Source organism: Anomaloglossus baeobatrachus, chromosome 5 (assembly GCF_048569485.1).
Source record: "Anomaloglossus baeobatrachus isolate aAnoBae1 chromosome 5, aAnoBae1.hap1, whole genome shotgun sequence".
Taxonomy (NCBI): Eukaryota; Metazoa; Chordata; class Amphibia; order Anura; family Aromobatidae; genus Anomaloglossus; species Anomaloglossus baeobatrachus.
In genome coordinates, this window is record NC_134357.1 from 411,683,865 (window position 1) to 411,704,901 (window position 21,037).

The 21,037-nt window shown below is 51.0% G+C and overlaps 1 protein-coding gene across 1 annotated transcript in view; it reads right to left on the reverse strand.

Annotated features, from left to right (window-relative positions):
- Nucleotides 1-4,572: 4,572 nt before the first annotated feature.
- The window catches only part of ITGA2B (integrin subunit alpha 2b), a 130,942-nt gene continuing 114,477 nt past the window's right edge, over nucleotides 4,573-21,037 (reverse strand). Inside the window, exons 26-31 of the mRNA XM_075347718.1 lie at nucleotides 18,648-18,797; nucleotides 18,216-18,371; nucleotides 9,892-10,005; nucleotides 9,250-9,351; nucleotides 6,086-6,208; nucleotides 4,573-5,968 (exon numbers count right to left, since the gene is read on the reverse strand). Coding sequence (XP_075203833.1) covers nucleotides 5,903-5,968; nucleotides 6,086-6,208; nucleotides 9,250-9,351; nucleotides 9,892-10,005; nucleotides 18,216-18,371; nucleotides 18,648-18,797 — 711 coding nt within the window. The 3' untranslated portion in view covers nucleotides 4,573-5,902. The remainder of the gene's footprint in view (nucleotides 5,969-6,085; nucleotides 6,209-9,249; nucleotides 9,352-9,891; nucleotides 10,006-18,215; nucleotides 18,372-18,647; nucleotides 18,798-21,037) is intronic.

Consider the following 21,037-nt stretch of genomic DNA (forward strand, 5'->3'; position numbering starts at 1 on the left):
GGGCCCCAGACACGGAAGGTCACTTGACGGAGGCTCTCTTTCTCCCGGATCGTACGGGCCACCAACTCTGCCTTCTTCCTCTCTCTCTCGGCAATCTCCGGGCCCAGCGGTGTCGGTTCCCTGTCCCAATATAGAGCTGCTGTGAGCTCCGGCGCACGGGTCGGGCCCCGCGAGACCTTCTGGATACTGCCCACCACTGGTGATCTGGGTGGAAGGTCCCGCGGTGACTTGTCCTGGGGTGCTGCCTTGCAGCGGCAACCCGGCGCAACCTCAGCCGAGGTGTGGGGGATGGGCACAGGGGTCCTCTTCCGCCGGGCCTCCTGCACGGAGCGGCCTGTCGGCTCCGGCTCAGGAAGTTTTTCAGGGGATGCCTCCGGCTCAGGCTTCTGCACCTTCCAGGGTAGCACTTCCGGTCGGTCACGGGCTCCGGTTACAGGTCGATCCGCCTGGGCGGACATGCAGGGTACCGCTACCGGTTGCGGGGGTAGCGGGCCTAGTGGCGGGGTCATGGCAGCCAATACAGGTAGCGAGGGAGGTAGCAGGGCGAGCGAGTTTAGACCGGGTCCCGCAGCCACGATGACCGACCCACTAGGGGTACCAGGGCGTGGGTCACTCACCCTCCCGTCCGAAACTCCCTCCTCTTCGCGTCTCCGTACGGTTGCTATAACCTCCGCCATGTTGGCCTCCCACTCCTCCAAGAGGAGCTGCATCTTGACCTGCAGCCGTTGTTGGAGCTGCGCGGTCCGGATCTCCACCCACGCCGCGGTTCCAGGCGCGGGGGCTACGGTGCTACGGGACGGCATGAACATCTTTCTGGCGGCCTCTTCCAGGAATCAGCAACAAGATGGCCGCAGGGTCCTGGCATCCCTGCTTTTATAGCCGCGGGCTACATGCGGCCAGACGCCATCAGTCCCCCTTAGTCTCTTTCCGGCTCCTCCTCTACAGGGGCGGGGTTTTGGCCTTCGCGCCTCCACTACTCGAGGAGACGCTCGAGCGGGAACTTTTCGCACCCAAGATGGCGGCTTATCAAATTTTCCGGCCGGACACCTCCGGCGGTAACAAAGCGCACCTCTACCAGACGGCAGAGCGGTAGGATCCTGTTCGTGACGCCAAGTTGTCGCGGGCGGAGGAGGGGACGCTGCGCTCTCCCACTGCTTGGGTCCGGCTGCTGCTGCTGCTCGGTGGTGGCTCGAGCGGTGGGCCGGATCCCGGGGACTCGAGCGGCGTTCTTCGCCCGTGAGTGAAAAGGGGGATTTGATTGTGGGGGTTTGGTAATGTCCGTGACACCACCCACGGTTGTGGTGAGTTTGGTGACACCACCGCTGCTCTGGACGGGGATCCCGGGAGCGATGACAGGGAGCAGCCTGGATGTTAGTTCTCCCCTCCGTGGGTAGAGGGTTGGTTGTCCCGGGGCCCGGTGATGGGGTAGGGATGGATGGCAGGCGGGTTACGGGGCCTGGTGAGGTGCAGGGTCACAGGTGCAGCGCTGTGCCGCACGGCACGGTGGTACTCACTCAGCCAATGATGAGGACACAGTTCTCGGTAAAACACACGGCTGGATGGATGGGTCCCACATATGGCTGCGGTGTTGTTTTTCCCGGCAGGTTGATGGTGACTGCCTTTCCCTGCACCTATGTAGTGTAACGGTTCCAATGGGTTCCCACCGGTAACCCGCTCCCCCAGCTTGGATGGGTGCTGAAGGAGTCCCTTTTGCCCGCAGGCTCTGGCCCTGGGAACTTTAGCCTTGGCGGTGACTGTGTTTCCCTCTCTCGGTTGGACGGTTGCCTTCTGACGGGACTTGGCTGCTGGGAAACCCAGGAGGTTCCCTTCGCTAACGGATTTGGCAAATTCACGGCGACTCCTAGCCTTGCCGGGGTCCGTAAGCCCCTGCCGGATGGTGCTGGCTTCTCTTTGCGTACCCGTCCGGTACCGTCGGGCCACCGCCCGTCCATGGTCCTTACGGCTAGCTCCAATAGGCCACTCCTGCAGACGGTCACCACCGTCTGCCAACCTTGCTGATCCGTCCGGGCCACACACCCGGACCAACTTCAGGCTGCTTAACTGCCACTTTCCTCCTTCCACTTTCACCTTCAAAACTAAACTGCCTTACTCTTCCCGCCTCCAGGACTGTGAACTCCTCGGTGGGCGGGGCCAACCGCCTGGCCCACCCCCTGGTGTGGACATCAGCCCCTGGAGGAAGGCAACAAGGGTTTTTTGTCTGACTTTGGTGTGCCTCACCGGGAGTGTGGGGTGTTGGTGTTGTTCTCTGTGGCCCCTGGCTTGTCCAGGGCGCCACACTTCATCTGAGGCATGTGTGCATGACGCGTCCTACGTCATGCACACTAGCTTGCATTGCACAGGTGCACTTTATTCTAACCTGCTCAGGGCAGATTAAAGTACTGTGGTGTGCATGCTCAGGTGTTCTTTAACCTTTCCTTGCATCTGTTCACTACAGTACTTTGATCTGCCTGCAGCAGGGCAGATCAAAGTGCGCCAATTCAGGACCGCAATGTCGGCCTGTGTGGATGATGTCATCCATACTGGGCTGGGTAGAAGGAGGACAGAGATCGCAGGAGAGAGTAGGCATCGGACTGGGGAGTAGTGACACCCATCGGATTAAGCCACCCCTTAGGTGAATATTATAAAAGTGTTTTTTACGTTATACAGCGTGGCCTGGGCTCTTATATACAGTATTCTGGAATGCTGTATATAAAACATCACTGGTGGTGGCCGCAGCTTATAGTCGCCAAATTTGATTGATAGGTTTCCTCAAAGAACAGGCATGTCTACCGCACCGATGTTGGTCGGGCTGCTCGGATCCGGGATTGTGGTGGCTCGAGGGGCCTGGACCAGGTTTGGCGGACACTTTGATCCGTGAAAGGGGGTAGTTACAGGGGAGAAGTTTGTGACGCCACCTGTGAGCTGCGGTAATAGGAGTACTGCTGCTGCTGTAGGGAATACCGGTGCAGATGGAGTTATGCAGCCAGATGTTAGTCCCTCCACAGGTAGGGATGGCCCCAGGCTCAGGGGTGTTGTTGGTGGTTATTTGGGAGAGTAGGGTGCAGGGGACCAGGGTACTCACTGTGGGTAGTCGTGGTGCTGGATGAGGATTATAAAGGAGACACACACGCTGCTAGTAAACCAAGTTCTCTGTGTGTCCTTGCCACTGCGGGAAGCCCATGCACGTACCCGGTCCCACCGGTGTCACATAGTAATCCGGAGCCTGCCTACATTCACAGTTTCATGTCCATGTGGGTCCCTATAGCCTGAAACTATAAGGTCCCGCTTCTTCAGTTTTTAGGTGAAGATGTGCTCCCAAGGGCTGGCACTTGGGACTTTAGTGGGTTGCTTTCACTGGAAAACCCTGTCCCCCGTGGTGTGCTGATGCCCTCAGTCTCTGAGCTCTCTGGGAAGGTCCCTGAAGGTCCCCTTCCTCTCCAGGTTAATTGCCAGGACGTTGAATCGGCTCCTGACCTAGGGTCCTGTACCCCGTCGTGCTTGTTACCGGTCAGTTTCTTTTGGGCTTGCTGGTGCTGACAGTCCTCCTAGACTATGTCCGTCGCACACTTTTTCAATGTCACTGCCACCGGTCCGCAACTCCTCAGGTCCCGGATTACTGTCTGTGACCCAACCACGGACTAGCACCCCGGGAACTCACTCTCCCCAGCTCCTCTCTCTTTGAGGGCTCTCACTCGACTCCTTTACTTCCCTCCCACTAGTCTGCCTGACCCCTAGGTGGGTGGCACTTTTCCAGCTAGACCAACCCACTGGTGTGTCTGACAGGTCATGATGTGAGGTGTTGATTGGGATTTGTGGTGCTTATGGAGGTGACACCGGTTTCTGGGAACTTGGGAACCAGGGAAGGTAGGTCCTGCATCCTGAAGAAACAGGATGCAGTTCCCTGTAGCACCCTGATGTATTTAGGGGCACTACACATGGGTTCCAGAAGAGGGCTGGAAATGCTGGAAACCAGGCAAGATGAAGATCGGTAAGTATTTTTATACATTAGTGCTACATCACATACATTATTAGGAGGGTTTTAGTAGACTCACCAAAAATGACATAAAATTCAAAACACATCATAGAAAAAAGGCAGACGTATTTATCGACACCAGGTCACTATACTAATGCACTACAAAATGCAGTGCAGATGCAAAATACTGATGAAACAACCACTCACAACCTACCATTCATGTCCTGTGGGGTGCACTTATGGAGTTCTGAACAACTTGTCCGATCTAATGGTGTTGACATCAGTAATAGGCAGTAAGTCAGACACTGTATACACATATATATCATTTTCCATTGTTAATACTAGGCAACTAACCCTCCATGAATGGTAGGTGTGTGAGTGGTTGTTTCATCTGTGCAGTCTCTGGCTTTATTGAGAGGGTGTGCCGCATCTTGCAGTGCATTAGCATTGTGACCTGATTACGGTATACATGGCTGCCAATTTTGTTGTGATGGTTTAGGAAGACAATTTTTAAAGAGACTTTTTAAAAATAATAAAATATAATTCTGGTATAATTTTAGTGTGCATAGAACTTTTATTCCAATTTTTTATGAGGATGGCAAATTTAGCACATTTACTTGTTTACTGGATTCATTGTTACAAGTAAAATAATGTGTTATTCTAAAGGTTCAGACTTTTATGAATGTGGTGATTCCTCCTCTGTCTCACCAGTTGAATACCATGGTCCGTCCGTAAATAAGACAGGCAGGCGTCAGCTACATAACATAGCCAGAGCCAGCAAATTCCAAGAGGTGAATGTAAAGCTTTTTTTAGGGAGATGAGACACAATGGACTAGAAGAGAACAAAGGGAAACATGACAAATGGGTGAGTATGTGTGTGGCTATCAAGTTAGAGCCACCAGACCAAATTATGGCAGAAATAATGGATTTACTTACACTTTTTTTAGTCTGTACATAGATAGCAATTAGCCATGTCAGTCCTTGTCCATAATGAGGCTAAAGGGGGCTTTACACGCTGCGATATCGTTAGTGAATTATCGTCGGGGTCACGGTGTTTGTGACGCACATCCGGCTTCATTAACGAGATCGCAGTGTGTGATACCTACGAGCAACCTTAAACGATCACAAAAGAGATCAAAATCGTTTGCCGTGGAGAGGTCGTCCTGAAACCAAAAATCGTTGTCTGCTTATTAGCAATGTTGTTCCTCGTTCCTGTGGCAGCATACATCGTTATGTGTGACACCGCAGGAGCGTCCCGCCGGCAATGCGGAAGGAAGGAGGTGGGCAGGATGTTACATCCCGCTCATCTCCGCCCCTCCGCTTCTATTGGACGCCTGCCCTGCGACGTCGCTGTGACACCGCACGAACCGCCCTCTTAGAAAGGAGGCGGTTCGCCGGCCAGAGCGACATCACAGGGCAGGTAAGTCCGTGTGACGGGGACTAACGAGGTTGTGCACCACGGGCAGCGATTTGCCCATGTCGCACAACCTATGGGGGCGGGCACAATCGCTTGCAATCTCGCTAGCGAGATCGCAGCATGTAAAGTACCCTTTACACTCTATTTTTCCTTCACTTTGAAATACACCAGGCCAATTCATCTAGCAGTATGTATTTGACATGTTGGAGAAAACTCACACATATACAGGAACAACATGGCAAAAAAGTCCTATAGCCAGAGCCATACAAAGGACTGTAGTGCTAGACGTTAGGACATTTAAAGCATCAAGGACTGGACCAACAAGCCTGTATTACCAGACACAAGGCTTTTTATTTAATGGGCAAAACACTAAAAATAATAAATTGCATCACTATTCACCATAAATGTAAAATAAATGTTCAACGAGCATTTTATGGGTTCTTAAAAGTTTTAGGTTGTGATTGTGTATAAAACGTTTTTCAAGCCGCAGAGATATTACGCTGGAACATCCATTACTGCCCGTCTGTTAAACTGTCCTCATCATCAGTCGGTGGTCGGTTCCTTCTAAAGAATCCGCACTAAAAAAATCAGAAATTAAAATTACATTTAGGAAGGAGAGCAAATAATAGTGTTCTTGGAATAAATATTATGGAAACTAGGCTCAGCCAGTAATGGCAGCTATTTGTCCCACTCACCTTCCACATGACAAATATAAACAATGTAAGGATTAGCAATCCACCAAGGGCGCCAAGAATTATCCACCATAAGGGGATTTCCTTCTGTCCATCAGGAGTTACCCATTGGACCACCAGGTCAGCCTGTGAGCAGAAATTTATAAGGGTATCATACATAGTGACAAGCAAAAGGATATTTTCAACTTTTGACTTTTAGTCCCCATATCTCACCATCCACTACAGCTTTGAGCATGAGACGATCTTCATTTTATAAATAATCTTCTTGGCTACCTCATACATAAATTTGACTTGCAACTATGTAGCATATAATTAGTTATACAGATTGCATATGCAGATATGCTCATCATGTTACTGCATTGTTACTGTTTTGCTTCTGGTAGTGGAAAGAATCTTTCTCTTCCCATATACTACAAATTACAACCTGTTCTCACATTCCCTAATAGCTCCGTGTTTTATTAGGCTGATTTACAAGCAAAAGGTCACTGGTTTGAATCGAGGAGCAGCAATGAAGAAGATTTCCCAAGAAAAGAGAAACAGCACCATCCAGCTCATTGATAGTGGTCTCCCAGCAAAGAAAATTGCTAAACTGCATCATGTGAGGCCATGACAGTTGGAAGAATACGAAATGAAGTCCGCCCATCCATTTTCAAAGATGTGGATATCCAGGGCAAATATTGGAGTCCACAAATTGGCTCACCACAAGATCTATCAGATCTGGTGCGAGAAACATGGCAGTGGAGGTGGCATGTGTGCTTTATAACAGTGAGATCACAGACGTCCATGCAAACACCGTGTGAGGAACATTACATAAGTCTAGAATAGTGGCAAGAAAAAGCTGCAGAAGTCTCGACTTCAATATTGTCATAAGAAGCGTCGGCTTGAGTTTGCAAAAAAAAGGACAGTAGAAGATAAAAAACGGGTGATTTAGAGCGGTGAGATGAAAATCAATAGTCTAGGCTCTGATGGGTGCAAATAGGTCTCTAAGAAACAAAGGAAAAATGGGCTAACAGGAAGAGAAATTGAAAGAACTGTCAAGTTTGGTGGAGGAAGCTTGATAATATGGGGGTGTTTCACAGCCAAAGTCGTTGGATACTTGACCAGGATTGATGGTGGTCTCAATGCTGAGCTATATGTGAGTATCCTACAAAACGAGTTACTTCGTACACTCGAGTACTGTGGGTATGAAAAGGACGACACAGTGTTCCAGCAAGACAACAATCCAAAGCATACATCGAGATTGACGAAGAAATGGTTCAATGACAATGAAGTAGAACTGCTGGATTGGCCCACCCAGTGTCCAGATCTCAACCCAATCGAATACTTGTGGGTAGCGTTGAAGAAAATGCACAAGTGAGTCCAGTATGCACCAACATTGGAAACGTGTGCAAGAGTCCTGGGATCAGATTTCGATCGAAACATGCTTGAATCTGATAGAGAGTATGCCCAGAAGGATTCAGGCAGTGTTGAAAGCCAAAGGTGAATTTACAAAATACTAACAAAATAGTAAAAATTTTATTTTTAACCCCTTAACGACCCATGACGTACTGGGTACGTCATGAATCGTGTGCGGTTAATACCCACCCCCTGCCGTGGGCAGGCCGTGGCAATCCACGCACATATCAGCTGTTTTCAACAGCTGACATGTGTGCTTGCTAGTCGCGAGTGGAATCGCTTCCACCCGCGACTATAAACCCCTTACATCTCGCTGCCAAAATCTGGCAACGAGATGTATATGCTCGCCGCCATTATGCTAACTTACCCCGCCCCCATCGGACGTCACGTGAGATGATCACGTGACTTCCGGTGGTTGCCATGGTAGCACAGGGTCATGTGATGATGCCTGTAGCTAACATGAGTCCCTTCCTCTCAATGCCGGAATACTGCCGGCATTGAAAGTAAAGCAGCATATCTGCAGATCTTAGCTCTGTAGCTGTGATCTGGAGATATGGCAGAGCGATCAGATTGCTGATCGCTATAGCCCCCTAGGGAAGCTAGTAAAATAAAAAAAAAGTTACAAAAAAGTTTTAAAAAATTTAAAAAAAAACTAAAAGTTCAAATCACCCCCCTTTCACCCCATTGAAAATGAAAGGGTTAAAAAAAAATAAACATACACATATTTAGTATTGCCGCGTTCAGAAATGCCCGCTCTATCAAAATATAAAATCAATTAATCTGATTGGAATTTGTTTTGCCGCTATGCCGTTTATCAAACGCCAAAATTACATTTTTTGGTCGCCGCAAATTTTGCGCAAAATGCAATAACAGGCGATCAAAACGTAGCATTTGCACAAAAATAGTACAGTGAAAAATGGTAGCTTGAGATGCAAAAAATAGGACATCACTGAGCCATAGATCCAGAAAAATGAGAACGCTATGGGTTTCGGAAAATGGTGCAAAGCGTGCGCCACTTTTTTTGGACAAGCTTGTGAATTTTGTTTAACCCCTTAAATACAAGTAAACCTATTCATGTTTGGTGTCTACAAACTCACACCGACCTCAGGCATCACAGCGACACATCAGTTTTATCATATAGTGAACACGGTGAATAAAATATCCCAAAAACTATTGTGTGATCACACTTTTTTTGCAATTTTTCCGCACTTGGAATTTTTTTGCCATTTTCCAGTACACAATATGGTAAAACTTATGGTTTCATTTAAAACTACAACTCGTTCCGCAAAAAACAAGCCCTTATATGGCAAGATTGACGGAAAAATAAAAAAAGTTACGGCTCTCGGACGAAAGAGAGGAAAAAACAAAACAGAAAAACTGGGAGGGCTGAAGGGGTGGAGCAAAAGAGTAACAATACAAAAGCATGACAAGAATCTGCATAACTAATCAGATACTGCATAGATACAAGTCAAATTGCCAAGATGAGTGTCTATAAAATGAAGGTAGTCTCACGTTTGAAGCTGTAGTGGATGGTGAGATATGGAGCCTGAAAGTCAAAACTTCAAAACATTGTTACCCTTTTGCTCGACAGTGAATTATATATTTAGAAATACATAATCACCTCACTTGTAAAATCAGTGTTTTATAACTAGACATTAAAATCAATCCATCACTTAGACCTGTCACACTGGCCCAGTGTAGTAGAGCATGTAGAGCTTGTGGAGCAGTAGAGCTCCAAAAGCTTTATACCAAATGAATGTCAGAAAACCTACAGAGGTCTGGTTGGATATCAGGGCACTAGGCTGGATCCTGTAAGGGACACCTGTCACCTTGAAGTAGCCATTGGAACGCAAAGTAAATCGCTGCTGTGGTCTCTGAAAAGAGAACATAACACTTCAGACAGGATATAACATCAAGAGGTAAAGGCCGTTCTAGTGAGCACCATGTGCTAGATGCCACTTGATGGAAACCAGGCATGTGCAAACATTTCTGTCATTGCTACTGTAATTGTTTTAGCTGTGGTAAAAAAGGTTTATAAAAGACAAGTATTACATTATACACACACTTTTTTTCTTGCAATTGATTAAATGTGGTGGAGTGCTCCTTCACCTGGATGGTACATTGGGTGAGGTGGAGAGTGTTCTTCATGGGTCCAATGGTAATTAATTAGGCCCTTGTAATTAATTATATGCATGTTGACCCTTTATATCTAATTAGCAACAAAGTGTAATAGGTTAAATTCCCTTGAGGGCTCGTTAAGACGAGCCTATATTTGGCCTGTGGCAGACACACTGACCCATTATAACCAGTGTGCCAGTAGATGGGTGACTTTCCACACGGACCAGAACCATGAATGCAATGTAGAAGCAGCTCCAGTACCAGTTTTCTACATGACCATGTAAACTTGGCCTTACCTTGAGGAAGCTAGAGATCCAGAGGATAGAATCAAGTTTCAGCGTTGCTCTCTGCCCTCTTTCCATATCCTGAATGACACATTTTATCTCCCAGCAAGATGAATTATTGCAATTCTAAGCAAAAGATACAAATAAAATATTACAATTTTCACAAATTTTGTATTTGTACCAATTGCTTTGGGTTTTAAAGATCTCTGCTTGATGTCCTCCATTAATTATTTTCAGGGGATACAAATCTGTCCAAGTTAAAGGGATTATCCAGCTAACTTTGTTTAATTTGACTATTGGGCTACATAGGGCATACCTCCCAACTTTTAAAGAAGGAAAAGAGGGAGAAAGTTTGCGGCGCGCGTAGCGCAAATTTTTAGGCCACGCCCCCTAACCACACCCATTTCACAGTCACGCCATATCCACTCCCCATCCACACCCATTCAGCATGGACACGCAGGCAGCCAGCGGGCCTCCAGCATGGACACGCAGGCAGCCGGCGGGCCTCCAGCATGGACACGCAGGCAGCCGGCGGGCCTCCAGCATGGAAACGCAGGCAGCCGGCGGGCCTCCAGCATGGACACGCAGGCAGCCGGCGGGCCTCCAGCATGGACACGCAGGCAGCCGGCGGGCCTCCAGCATGGACACGCAGGCAGCCGGCGGGCCTCCAGCTTGGACACGCAGGCAGCCGGCGGGCCTCCAGCATGGACACGCAGGCAGCCGGCGGGCCTCCAGCATGGACACGCAGGCAGCCGGCGGGCCTCCAGCATGGACACGCAGGCAGCCGGCGGGCCTCCAGCACGGAGACGCAGGCAGCCACAGTGAGGCAGCTGGTCGCCCGCACAGTGACGCGGCCGGTCGCCTTCACAGACAGGCGGCTGGCCGCCCGCCTTCACAGACAGGCGGCGGGCCGCCCGCACAGACAGGCGGCGGGCCGCCGCACAGAGAGGCAGCCAGCCGCCCGCACAGAGAGGCGGCGGGCCGCCCGCACAGAGAGGCAGCCGTCCACCGCAGAGACAGGCGGCCATCCGCCCGCACAGAAAGGCGGCCGGTCGCCTTCACAGACAGGCGGCCGGCCGCCCGCCTCCACAGACAGGCGGCGGGCCGCCACACAGAGAGGCGGCCAGCCGCCCGCAGAAACAGGCGGCGTGGGGCGCCCGCACAGACAGGCGGCGGGAGGCGCACGCACAGACAGGCGGCGAGGGGCGCCCGCACAGACAGGCGGCGGGGGGCGCCCGCACAGAGACGCGCGGGCCGCCCGAACAGAGAGGCGGCCGGCCGCCCGCACAGAGAGGCGGCCGCCCGCACAATGAGGCGGCCGGCCGCCCGCACAGTGAGATGTCGGGCCGCCCGCACCGAGAGGCGGCCGTCCGCCCGCAGAGACAGGCGGCCGTCAGCCCGCAGAGACAGGCGGCCGTCCGCCCGCAGAGAGAGGCGGCCGGCCGACCGCACAGAGAGGCGGCCGGCCACCCGAACAGAGAGGCGGCCGGCCGCCCGAACAGAGAGGCGGCCGGCCGCCCGCACAATGAGGCGGCGGGCCGCCCGCACAGACAGGCGGCGGGGGGCGCCCGCCCTCACAGACAGGCGGCCGTCCGCCCGCACAGAGAGGCGGCCGGCCGCCCGCACAATGAGGCGGCGGGCCGCCCGCACAGACAGGCGGCGGGGGGCGCCCGCACAGACAGGCGGCTGGCCGCCCGCCTTCACAGACAGGCGGCCGGCCGCCCGCACAGACAGGCGGCGGGGGGGCGCCTGCACAGACAGGCGGCGGGGGGCGCCCGCACACACAGGCGGCGGGGGGCGCCCGCACAGACAGGCGGCGGGGGGCACCCGCACAGAGACGCACGGGCCGCCCGAACAGAGAGGCGGCCGGCCGACCACACAGAGAGGCGGCCGGCCGATCACACAGACAGGCGGCCGTCCGCCCGCAGAGACAGGCGGCCGTCCGCCCGCAGAGAGAGGCGGCCAGCCGCCCGCACAATGAGGCGGCGGGCCGCCTGCACAGACAGGCGGGGGGCACCCGCACAGACAGGCGGCCGGCCGGCCGCCTTCACAGACAGGCGGCCGTCCGCCCGCAGAGACAGGCGGCCGTCCGCCCGCAGAGAGAGGCGGCCAGCCGCCCGCACAATGAGGCGGCGGGCCGCCCGCACAGAGAGGCGGCGGGCCGCCCGCACAGAGAGGCGGCCGGCCGACCGCACAGAGAGGCGGCCGGCCGACCACACAGACAGGCGGCCGTCCGCCCGCCTTCACAGACAGGCGGCCGTCCGCCCGCAGAGAGAGGCGGCCGTCCGCCCGCAGAGAGAGGCGGCCGGCCGACCGCACAGAGAGGTGGCCGGCCGACCGCACAGAGAGGCGGCCGGCCGCACAGAGAGGCGGCCGGCCGCCCGCCCGCACAATGAGGCGGCGGGCCGCCCACACAGACAGGCGGCGGGGGGTGCCTGCACAGACAGGCGGCCGGCCGCCCGCCTTCACAGACAGGCGGCCATCTGCCCGCAGAGACAGGCGGCCGTCCGCCCGCAGAGAGAGGTGGCCAGCCGCCCGCACAATGAGGCGGCGGGCCGCCCGCACAGACAGGCGGCGGGGGGTGCCCGCACAGACAGGCGGCCGGCCGCCCACCTTCACAGACAGGCGGCCGGCCGCCCGCCTTCACAGACAGGCGGCCGGCCGACCGCACAGAGAGGCGGCCGGCCGACCGCACAGAGAGGCGGCCGGCCGCCCGCACAATGAGGCGGCGGGCCGCCCACACAGACAGGCGGCGGGGGGTGCCCGCACAGACAGGCGGCCGGCCGCCCGCCTTCACAGACAGGCGGCCATCCGCCCGCAGAGACAGGCGGCCGTCCACCCGCAGAGAGAGGCGGCCAGCCGCCCGCACAATGAGGCGGCGGGCCGCCCGCACAGACAGGCGGCGGGGGGTGCCCGCACAGACAGGCGGCCGGCCGCCCGCCTTCACAGACAGGCGGCCGGCCGCCCGCCTTCACAGACAGGCGACCGTCCGCCCGCCTTCACAGACAGGCGGCCGTCCGCCCGCAGAGAGAGGTGGCCGGCCGACCGCACAGAGAGGCGGCCGGCCGACGGCACAGAGAGGCGGGGAGAGAGTAGGTGGGCGGAGCGCGGGAGAAGGCCGTCCCGCCCGTGGCAACGGGACAAACAATGCAAAGCGTGATAGTCCCGCTGTATCCGGGACGGTTGGGAGGTATGATAGGGGCATGTAGGTAGATAGCAACTACCTACCTGCCCTGCTGTCAGCCCCTGTCGCCCACTGGTATTTTGCTACTTCCTGTGATATCACATCAGTAGGGGCAGGAGCATATGCCCCGCCTTTGTTGATGAGCATCACAGATGATGTTGTGTTGCTGCCCTGCTGGTTAGTGGGGCAGGTACAGTGCACCAGAGTCCTTGCCCCCCTTACCCTGCACCCTCCCACACATACCATAGCGCAATGGTCTCAAAGATGCAAACCACCCTGCAGGCCCCTTGATGATCGCTGCCTGTGCTGGGGGCCCACGGAGTCAGCGCTTTATTTTAGATGACAGATTTCCGGGAACTGCGCAGATGCAAGCTTTCTATACAGCTAATCTAGTGATCATCCACCAACTAATCAGAGTCCAGCAGCTGATCATTGGAGTAGCTGTATAGAGTGCCCGTCTCTGCTCAGCACCCGGAAATCAGTCATCTGCTACAAATCTCTGTCAGCGGCGGCCCATGCACCAGCAGCGTTCATCAAGAAGCAGGAAACAGGACACCGAGGGTATGGAGGACAGGTGAGAAGAATTTGGCTTAGTTTTTTGTGTGTGTGCATGTGTTTGTGTGTGAAAAATGGGACAATATGGTACAATTCTACAGGATGGAGCATTGCTACAAGAAGAGGACTAGGAAAGAGGACATTACTAGAGGATGAGCACATTATTACAGGATGGGCACAAGGATGGGGCACTTTACTATAGGATGGGGACAAGGATGGGGTACATTACTATAAGATGGGGACAAGGATGGGCACATTAGTACATTATATGTGCCCATATTGTCCTCTGTAGTAATGTGCCCATATTGTCCCCTGTAGTAATGTGCCCATAATGTGCCCTTTAGTAATGTGCCCATCTTGTCCTCTGCAAGAATGTGCCCATCTTGTTCTCTGTAATAATGTGCCCATCTTGTTCTCTGTAATAATGTGCCCATATTGTCCACTGTAGTAATGTGCCCATATTGTCCACTGTAGTAATGTGCCCATATTGTCCTCTGTAATAATGTCCCCATCTTGTCCCCTATAGAAATGTGCCCATATTGTCCTCTGTAGTAATGTACCCATATTATGCCCTGTAGTAATGTGCCCATATTGTGTTCTGTAGTAATGTGCTCATATTGTGCCCTGTAGTAATGTGCCCATATTGTGCTCTTTAGAAATGTGCCCATATTGTCCTCTGTAGTAATCTGCCCATATTGTCCCCTGTAGTAATGTGCCCATATTGTGCCCTGTAGTAATCTGCCCATATTGTGCCCTGTAGTAATGTGCCCATATTGTGCCCTGTAGCAATGTGCCCATATTGTGCCCTGTAGTAATGTGCCCATATTAGCCCCTGTAGTAATGTGCCCATAATGGCCCTTGTAGTAATGTGCCCATCCTTTAGTAATGTTCTCATTCTGGTCCCCTTCTTGTCCCCTATTATGCTGTTGTTTACATACACACACACAAAATAATTCTCACCTGTCCTGCGTTCCCGCGGTGTCCTTTTAACTGCTTCTTGCGGACCGCACTTACATAGGCCCCTCGGTGATCGCAGCCAGTACACAGGACCGCCACTGTTGTTGTCAGCGCAAATCATTTAAGTGAAGTAAAGCGCTGACGACAAGTGTGGCAGCCCCTGCACCGGCCGAGATCACCGAGAGGTATATGTGCCTATGGTCCGCAAGAAGCAGGTAAGAGGACACTGTGGAAACGGAGGACAGGTGAGAATAATTTTTTGTAGGACCATCATTGGAGTATAAGCTATGGGGGGCATTTTCAGCATTAAAAAAACTCATTTTTTTTCGTTTGTGTGTGTGAGTATATACAGTGCCTTGCGAAAGTATTTGGCCCCCTTGAATTTTTCAACCTTTTCCCACATGCCAGGCTTCAAACATAAAGATAAAAAAATGAAATGTTATGGTGAAGAATCAACAAGTGGGACACAATTGTGAAGTTGAACGAAATGTATTGCTTATTTTACATTTTTGTAAAGTGCAGCAAACTCACTCCAGAAGTTCATTGAGGATCTCTGAATGATCCAATGTTGTCCTAAATGACTGATGATGATAAATATAAGTGACCTGTGTGTAATCAAGTCTCCAAATAAATGCACCTGCTCTGTGATAGTCTCAGTGTTCTGTTTAAAGCACAGAGAGCATCATGAAGACCAAGGAACACAACAGGCAGGTCCGTGATACTGTTGTGGAGAAGTTTAAAGCCGGATTTGGTTGCAAAATGATTTCCAAAACTTTAAACATCCCATGAAGAACTGTGCAAGTGATCATATTGAAATGGAAGTACTATCTATCAAGACCCGGCAGTCCCTCAAAAATTTCATGTCAAACAAGGAGAAGACTGATCAGAGATGCAGCCAAGAGGCCCATGATCAATCTGGATGAACTGCAGAGATGTACAGCTAAGGTGGGAGAGTCTGTCCATAGGACAACAATCAGTCGTACACTGCACAAATCTGGCCTTTATGGAAGAGTGGCAAGAAGAAAGCCATTTCTCAAAACTATCCATAAAAAGTGACATTTAAAGTTTGCCACAAGCCACCTAGGAGACACACCAAACATGTGAAAGAAGGTGCTCTAGTCAGATGAAACCAAAATCGAACTTTTTGGGCACAATGCCAAACGATGTGTTTGGCGTAAAAGCAACACAGCCCATAACCCTGAACACACCAACTCCACTGTCAAACAAGGTGGTGGCAGCATCATGGTTTGGGCCTGCTTTTCTTCAGCAGGGACAGGGAAAATGGTTAAAATTGATGGGAAAATGGATGGAGCCAAATACAGGACCATTCTTGAAGAAAACCTGTTGGAGTCTGCAAAAGACCTGAGACTGGGATGGAGATTTGTCTTCGAACAAGACAATGATCCCAAACGTAAAGCAAAATCTACAATGGAATGGTTCACAAATAAACGTATCCAGGTGTTAGACTGGCCAAGTCACAGTCCAGACCTGAATCCAATCGAGAATCTGTGGAAAGAGCTGAAAACTGCTGTTCACAAACGCTGTCCATTCAACCTCACTCAGCTCGAGCTATTTGCAAAGGAAGAATGGGCAAGAATTTCAGTCTCTTGATGTACAAAAAAACTGATAGACACATATGCCAAGCGACTTGCAGCTCTAATCGCAGCAAAAGGTGGCGCTAAAAAGTATTAACTTAAAGGGGACGAATAATATTGCACACCCCAATTTTCAGTTTTTTATTTTGTACAAAAATTTAAAATAAGCAATAAATATCGTTCACCTTCACAATTGTGTCCCACTTGTTGTTGATTCTTCATCATAAAATTTAAAATTGTTATCTTTATGCTTGAAGTCTGAAATGTGGGAAAATGTTGAAAAATTCAAGGGAGCCGAATACTTCGCAAGGCACTGTATATTATATTATATATATATATATATATATATATATATACACACACACATATGTACATATACAGTATATTCACACACACACACACTGTATATCTACTATAGACTCACATTAGGTGTTATATATAGCCTTCATTACACGGTATTTGTTTATCTATAAGGGGTGAGGAACATGTAACAACTCTGTTGCCATTGTGGATGTGATGTGAGGTGATTGTGCTGTCACAGATGAGAGAAGCAGGATCTCTCATGTTATTTCCAATGCTGGAGTGATGAGAGGTCAGTGCAGAGCAGAATACTGACAGCCAATGAGTGTGCAGAGGGCGGGTAGAGAGCGGGGCTGGACAGTGAGGCCGGGCAGTGCCAGCTCTGACTGTGAAGTTCAGCAATCAAGCACAGGAAGATGACAAGTTTGCTTAAAAGGGTGGTTCACCCATATTTTTTATTGTCTAGAAACAATGTTTCTCTCAAATACCTTGTGTTGGCAATAGTACCTGTGAGAGGCACTATTGCAGACCGCTGTTCCCCGCTCCGGTGACGTCACATCAAGTTCCGCCCATGTCACATCCCTGCGGCCGGCCGCAGTCTTCCTGACTCACTGAGCTGTGGGCGGTGTTTCACCACTGTCACAGCACAGCGCGTCTCCTGCTTGCAGCGTTCTGCTGCGAGGGAGGAGGGAGCTGATGGGCTGTGACGAGCGGTGAAACACCACCCACAGCTCAGTGAGTCAGGAAGACTGCGGCCGGCTGCAGGGATGTGACGTGTGCGGCACTTGACGTGACGTCACCAGAGCGGGGAACAGCGGTCTGCAATAGCGCCTCTCACAGGCACTATTGCCAACACAAGGTATTTGAGAGAAACATTGTTTCTCAATATAATATTGAACTAGACAATAAAAAATATGGGTGAACCACCCCTTAAAGCTGCAGGTAAATAAAGTGTCTGCAGAGAATAAAGTAATAATTCAAGAGGAACAAAAGGTAGAACAAAAAAAATATATAGATGTTTTAGATTACAATACAGCATAGATTAGCTTAAAAAAATGTTGGAGTTTATGCTCGGACAAATTCTTTAAGTGATGGACACACAGATACTCAGTATTTGACCACACAGTTCTCCCTTTACTGTAACGAGTACCGTGTCCAACCACTAGAAACAGTGCCAGCGTTTTCTTGAAGTGCCTTCTGATGAAAAAAAACTCAGCAGGTATGCTGGCGTCTAAAAGATGGTGTGAGCTCATACCCTTATGTCAGACATGATTGTATTTTTAGCAGTCTATTCATCACTTATAAGGAACAGGAAAAACTGATCTAGAAGGTAAGAATCTGAAAAGTGAAATTTAAAGGGGTTTTCCGGGACTTTGCTTATTTTGGTTTGTATGCAGATAAGAAGTACAGGCAGGTAGTTGTTGAATACCTGCTTGTTCTGCCCGGCAATGATTTCTGCATGCTCAGGTGGTGACTCTTGAGCTTCCTTTGACCTCACTCCTATAGAGCAGTTCTACTCTGCTCCATCAAGGGAAAGTCACCAGAAGCTGCAGACTCTCTAACAGGAACGTTCCGTCACCGGAAGTGCAGAATCACCAGCAGGGTGGTCTGGGCAAAACAGGCAGGTAGTTAGCAACTACCTGCCTGTAAGTTGTTAGACCCATACAGAAAATTCTGGATAACTCATTTAAGGTAAACTAGACTATATCAGTCACTAAACTATAATGATCATCCTCAGTACTTACCACCTGAATGGGTAGTTTAGGGTGGAGAACGTCTTCTGTGGTGGTTTCATTTCCATTCTCTATCATTACAACATCCTGTTCACCTCTTGGCAATTCTCTCCTGTTCACTCTATGACTATCTGACTTGCTGACAGGAGCCGCAGTTGGCTGCATTAGCTAAATATAAAAAACAAATCCTATGACAAAGATTATAATCACAGATTTATCTACAAAATATTTGGCTCCAGAGCGAGTTAGCAAATCCACTGGAGCAGCCGTGAACTTGAAAGATAATAATCTGTAGTTACAGACACAGGATGAAGACAGACTTTTACAAATATCTAATGTAAGAAAAAACAGAAACCCTGCCAGAAACACAATGTATCCTTTGGGAAACAAATATAAAAGCAGAGACAAGTGCTGGCATGTGATAAGATGGCGGGATTGACTGACCTGTAGAACATTCGTAGGTGGCACGGGAGAACATTTCATGTTGTCATCTATCATCAGACTGAATGGGTATAGAAACAGCTCCCCTTCGTAGTCCTCAGGACTTTGTATGACTAGTTGAACGTGGACAGTGCCCGGACCACCATTGTGGAGCTACAAAGAACATAAAATATATTTGAGTGTATCAACAGTATGAGGAGCTTTTTTTTAAATTCATACCTCATCGTGATTTGGTATACAATCTCTTAGAGAGAAGGGAGACACCCCAAAATGATGTGCCTAGCCTATCCAAACATTATGTGGTAAGCCAACCAATTACTTGACTGGTTGCTATAAAACTCTACAGATGTGGCTTCTTCCAACGAGGTTGATTGTGTGATACAACAAAATTCCATAGAAGTTTCTATGGCCTCAGAGAAGCACCACAACTTTTCTATTGACTTATCTGCTTATGTGGGGCCCCGAGGTGCGGTGTCGGTGCAACTGTGCATTACCTTCAGGGACTCCACGCGGCTGGATCTTGTCACAGGTAGGAAATCTTCTATTTTGATTGTCGTGACGCCACTCTCAGAATTGCGGTCAGTGGAGACCGCCACTGCAGGTTAGGGGTGCCTGGGGCTGATGGTGGGTGCAGTCAGTTGTAATAGCCTCCTGAGAGCGAGGCATGCCCCAGGGCCCGTATAGGTGTGTGGAACTACAAGTCGCAGAATGACTCACACGCACAAGCAGAATATCTTTCAAGGGTTTTACTCACTGAGGGTGGCAGGGTGAGTAACCCGGGCGTAGCTGGGATGAACCAGGCTGGAACCAGGTGTCCTTCAGGCTGACTGATGAGGGTGGCTACTGACTCGCCTTCCTTAGCCCTTCTGTTGTTTGTGGTAACCCCGACTTGCAGTCCCTATGGGGGTCACCCAGGGAAGTTACTGCTCCCCTCGTTTCGGCCCATTTGCTTGTAGCCTGGACCAGGTCACTCCGGCTGCTTGCCTCCTGTGAACTATGGGCCCTCACTTTGCTACGTGGCTGCGGACTCTGTGGTGTTGTCTTGGGGGTTTGAAGTGCCCCCTCAAGCAGGTTTGGCAGAAGAAAGCTGGATCTATCTCTGCACTGGGACCTGTTACCCCTTCGGGCCTGGTACCTCCCTGGCAGTCCTCTTACTCTCCACTCCGTTGCTCTCTCTTTAGCCTTGTGTGGATTTCGGACGGCACCACTAGGTGACCGTTCTCCCCCGTCAGTAGTCACTGCGCGGACGCTGTTAGACTGCAACAGCTCCAGGGTCTGCTTCTGCTCCCCCTGAGCTGTACACTAAACCGGCTCACTCGTGGGACCTGCACTGCTGCTCCTGTCTGAGCTCCACTTCCATGCTCCTCACTCCTCCACACTCTGCTTCAGACTGCCCTCTCCTCCTCTTTTCCCTTTGTGCCTGCCTACGTCACCTAGCAACCAGGCTCTCTACCACACCCCTTGAGTGGAGATGGAGGCCTCGCCCCCTCCTGGGATCCCCAGGGGTCCTCCCAAAGGTACATGTGTGAGACCTGATCACTATGCGCCTGTGTAGTCACACCTCGGTCAGCCTTCTGGATTACATGTTTTGTACTGTCCCCAGCATGGGTGCAGTACTCAGTGGTGCCTGACCAGGTCAGGGGCGCCACATTCCCCCTTAGTTATCACCAGCACGTCCTCGGGCTGCAAGACAACATTTTAAAATGCGTAAAACAGTAAAACATTTTAAAACCACCAGGTACCATACATCACCACCCTCCACCCACAAGTCCGTTAACCCACCCTAAACCCTCTCAGGAGGCAGGTCACCGGTTTCTTTTGGTAACCAGGTCTGGGCCATCCGTTTCCCCAGACCTTTCCTCCAATCTGCCTCTCCCGTTGGCCGCGCCTTCAGCCACTTCTGGCAGGATGTAGAGGCGGCTTTCATGGTCTGGTGGTTTCAGGGTATACCTGGCCTGGTGGAGCCGCGCCTTCAGCCTCTTCTGGCAGGATGTAGAGGCGGCCTCCACAGTTGGTGCTGACCAGGTACCCTCTTTGTGGTGGAGAGCCAGGCCCCATAAACAGGCGTGCTCCCTGGTTGCAGGCGAGCCAGACCCCTAAACAAGCTGGCTCTGGTGGTGGTCCCTCTGGGGTAACTATTTACACTGCGAGAGTTTGTGGCTATAGCCAGTTCATAGCCTTAAGGTTCAATTTTCAAAGTACAAAAAGAGGTTTCTCACATTAGTTCATGTGGGCACATTTCTTGAACATGTAAACGTTGCAAAACTTGTCAAAACTTGTAACTTCTGTACTTTACTTTACTTTACATGGACTTTGCTCCTTCTTCCTCCTCACCAGGGCTTGGGCCTGTAGGGCTGCGGCACCTGTTGCTTTCTCCATCTCTGTCATCATCT